General features: G+C 46.7%; 1 protein-coding gene across 1 annotated transcript; it reads right to left on the bottom strand.

Moving 5' to 3' along the window:
- Nucleotides 1-1,956: 1,956 nt before the first annotated feature.
- On the bottom strand, nt 1,957-2,892 carry LOC106731314 (olfactory receptor 51G2-like). The gene has a single exon (XM_014568552.2). The coding sequence runs from the start codon at nt 2,890-2,892 to the stop codon at nt 1,957-1,959; it is 936 nt and encodes a 311-aa protein (XP_014424038.2).
- Between the last annotated feature and the right edge of the window lie 709 nt (nt 2,893-3,601).

Genomic DNA, 3,601 nt, shown 5'->3' with positions numbered 1-3,601 from the left:
TGTCAAGGATACCTGAGATATCCCGCATCTTTTGAACGCGTCTGCTATTTCGGAATATAGTGGACATGCTATTTCACTATCTCTGTAAACTGCGTTCTACCAGGAGTAAGGGATGGCTCGAAATAGTGCTTTAGTTATTAGTTTGGTAGCGCCAAATGATGAAATGAGCTATTTCGAAATAGACTCGAAATAAGCTACGTGATTTGTGTAGCACAAATTACATAGCTTACTTCGAGTTTTGGGTGCTGTGTAGATGCACCCCCAGAGAACATCGACCTCCTATTCTTCCATCCTACCTAGCTGCAGGGAAATTCCTAATGCACAGAAACAGCTCCAATCTGCTACATTGCTCAGCCCTTAACCCACCTCAGAGTGTCTCAAAGCAGAACCACTTACCAAGGGTCTGCTCTCCTTCGTCTGGCATGTCAGCCAGCAGTCAAGCAGATCGCCTAGACACCTCTGGAGTGGAGAATAGCTCCTGACTGGACACACCACTGGGTTTCACATCTTCCTCGGCCTCCACTTCTTCTGGTGTGACTCCCACCTCATGGCTAGGTCCACTCTCCGCCTATTCCAGATCTGCTCAAGTATCTACCAGACTCTGGAGGGTAGGGGGGAGAGATGCTGTCACCACCTAGAACTGCATTCAACTCACGATAAAAATTGTAGGTCTGGGGAGCAACCCCAGAGTGAAGTTTTTCTACCCTTGCCTTGCAGCCTACGTTCCTCCCTTCCTTCCACTTTGCTCTGCACTGCAGCATGCCCCGGTCATATCCGTTTTCACACAAGCTGTGTGCAGTCTGGCCCTACGGTGTCAGAATTCCTCTGGAGCACAGCTGGGATGGGGTAGACTCCTCCCTGCAAGCACCAATCAGATCTAGTCGCTCAGGTGTGGTGCAAGCAGGAACTTGCTTGGTGCACGGAGATGCTGTTGTCTGCTGAAAAGTTGAGATGTGAGCTCTCTGCGTGGAGTAAACAAGAAGGGTTGTGATGGGGCAGTCCATATCTTGATGGAAATATTCATAAAGCTGGTTTACTAATAATGGCTTGCTAAGAAAGGGCCATTAAGGATATTTCAGAAACCCGATGGCTCCTGGGTAAGGAGAATGATCTGTAAATGTGTTTGATTTTCCTACAGCCCTGACTTGAGGAGGGGGCTGAGAATCCCCACAAGGACAATTTTCGATCATCTGACTCTGGGACCCATCTCAGTCCTTGTACTTTTCTATGGAAGGGAGAGAAAAAGTTTATTCTGAACAAAGAGGATTCCCACTTTGGACAAAATATATCAGAAGGTGGGAAAACCAAGCGACAGAAGCTATTGCTAGATAGGAGGACGCCCTGGCTTACAGCACAAGATGATGGTTGGAAACATCTGAGACTCAACAGGAGGAAGGATCAAGTGCAGGCTAGGAGACTTTCCAGCCTGTGAGAAAAGACAATTAAATGACCGTTAGAGTAAGGTTTTGCCTGTAACAAGTTTCTTCCTGTATTAAGCTTAGCTCCCATGTTTTTTTGTTTTTGTTTTTGGCTTTTTCCAAAGTAACCTCTCCGTGTCTATGCTGGAGAGGGTCAAAGGTCCTGGTTTAGCAGGATAGGGTGCTGAGGTGCCCCAAAAGCCAGGGTGGTGGGATGAATGGTATATATTCAGCACATCAAGTGACAGTCACAAAAGGATATCTGTGACTCGGCCCATCACCATGTCTTGCCCCCAACAAGTGCACAGCCCCAGTGGGACCTCACAATGACTCTGGCTTTCTCAGAAGCTCTTACCATGTCCCAGGTCTCACTTCCAGCCTGGAGAGGAGCATAGTCTCAAGCGAAGGGGATTAGAAAAGCTGCAGACTTGGTAGAAGAGACGGGGTAAAGGGAGAGGTCTCAGGTTAAAAGGACCCAGGATAGAAGAGCTGTACAGGGATATCATTCCTGGTTTTCATTGTCCATGTTTCCAGACTTTCACTTGACAAAGGCCCTGATGATCCTCGCACGAAGGTGTTTGCTTTTCACGCTGTAGACAATTGGATTCATTAGAGGCGGGGCCAATAGGTAGACGTAGCCCAGGAGAATCTGAAGCAAGTGAGAAGAGCTGCTCCCAAATCTGTGTGTTACAGCCAGGCCGACATTTGGTAAGTAGAAGACCAGGACAGCGCAGAGATGGGAGACGCAGGTGTTCAGGGCCCTGAGGCTCTCTGTGTGGGATGCGATGCTCAGCACAGTTTTCAGAATCATCACATAGGAGAGAAAGATGAACAGTGAGTCCAGTCCAAACGTGAAGAGTGTGGTGAACATGCCATATATGTAGTTGACTCCTATATCTGAACAAGCCAACTTCATGACATCCTGGTGCAGGCAGTAAGAGTGGGAGAGGACATTGGCTCGACAATATCGGTACCGTTTCAGGAGAAGCGGGAATGGTAATGCTACAGCCACCCCTCTTAGCACAAAGACCAGCCCCAACTTAGTTATTCTCACTGGTGTTAAGATGGAGGTATATCTCAGTGGGTTACAGATTGCAATGAAACGGTCAAAGGCCATCAAGAGGAGCACGGAGGATTCAATTTTTGCAAGAGAGTGGATAAAGAACAGCTGGGCAAAGCAGGCATTGAGGCTGATCTCCCTAAAGTTAAACAAGAATATGCCCAATATTGTCGGTAAGGTGGCTATTAATAAGACAAAGTCTGTGACAGCCAACATGGAAAGGAAAATGTACATGGGCTCATGGAGGCTTGGGTCTGTTTTTACAATGAAGAGAATGACTGAATTGCCTACTACTGAAATTACATAGATTAAGCAGAAGGGGATGGAGATCCAGAGATGGATGTCTTCATGGCCAGGTATCCCGGTGAGAAGGAGCACGGAAGATTGGAATTTAGTCTCATTGGCAGTTGACATATTATACCGGGCCGGTGTGAGGAGTTTTTAATGTTCCTACCTGAAAGGAAACAGAACAGAAGAGTGGATGATATTTAACAAAACATCTTTCTCCTCCCAGTGGAAGTCTAGAGTCCCCCAGGAGATCGAATTCAAGGAAGCTATACCAAGACATTAGCTTGGATTTGCATCCCTCAGAGCACAATAGGCATTGTCAGACTGGACCAGACCTGCACTCCATCTAGACCAGTCTCCCCTGGCCAGTGCTAGATGTTTCAGTCATGAGATTATCTGCTCCCAGGGAAAATTTCCCTTCACCACCCACTTGCTTTTGAACTGTGTTTGCAGTTGTGACCTTTCCACAGACAGTCTTCCTGGCCCTCCAGTTCTGAGTGTGGTACGTTGTGTCGTGACGTGGGGTAAACAGTCACTGAAGTTCCTTGTCCCACATTCAAGCTATTTAGTAGCATGTTTGATGTTTTTATTCATTACCCTTCAGTGTTCAATTTATGCCACTGTCTTTTTGCAGGCCTTAGGGCCTGGTTCTTAATTCAGTAACAATCTCTTAACCACCTTACTACAGATGTAAACATGCAAATTCAAACAGAACCAGGCTCTATTCATTTTCCCTTAACGAAGGGTCTTCCAGGACAATTTGGAAGTTCTTGCTCTATCTTACAGAGAGATTGAATTCATGGCCCAGCATGCAAGTGCTAGAAACAACTTCTGA

This window comes from Pelodiscus sinensis, chromosome 1 (genome assembly GCF_049634645.1).
Source record: "Pelodiscus sinensis isolate JC-2024 chromosome 1, ASM4963464v1, whole genome shotgun sequence".
In the NCBI taxonomy this organism is placed as follows: Eukaryota; Metazoa; Chordata; order Testudines; family Trionychidae; genus Pelodiscus; species Pelodiscus sinensis.
Note: the sequence above shows the minus strand (reverse complement) of the source record. Positions and strands in the feature narration are given on the sequence as shown.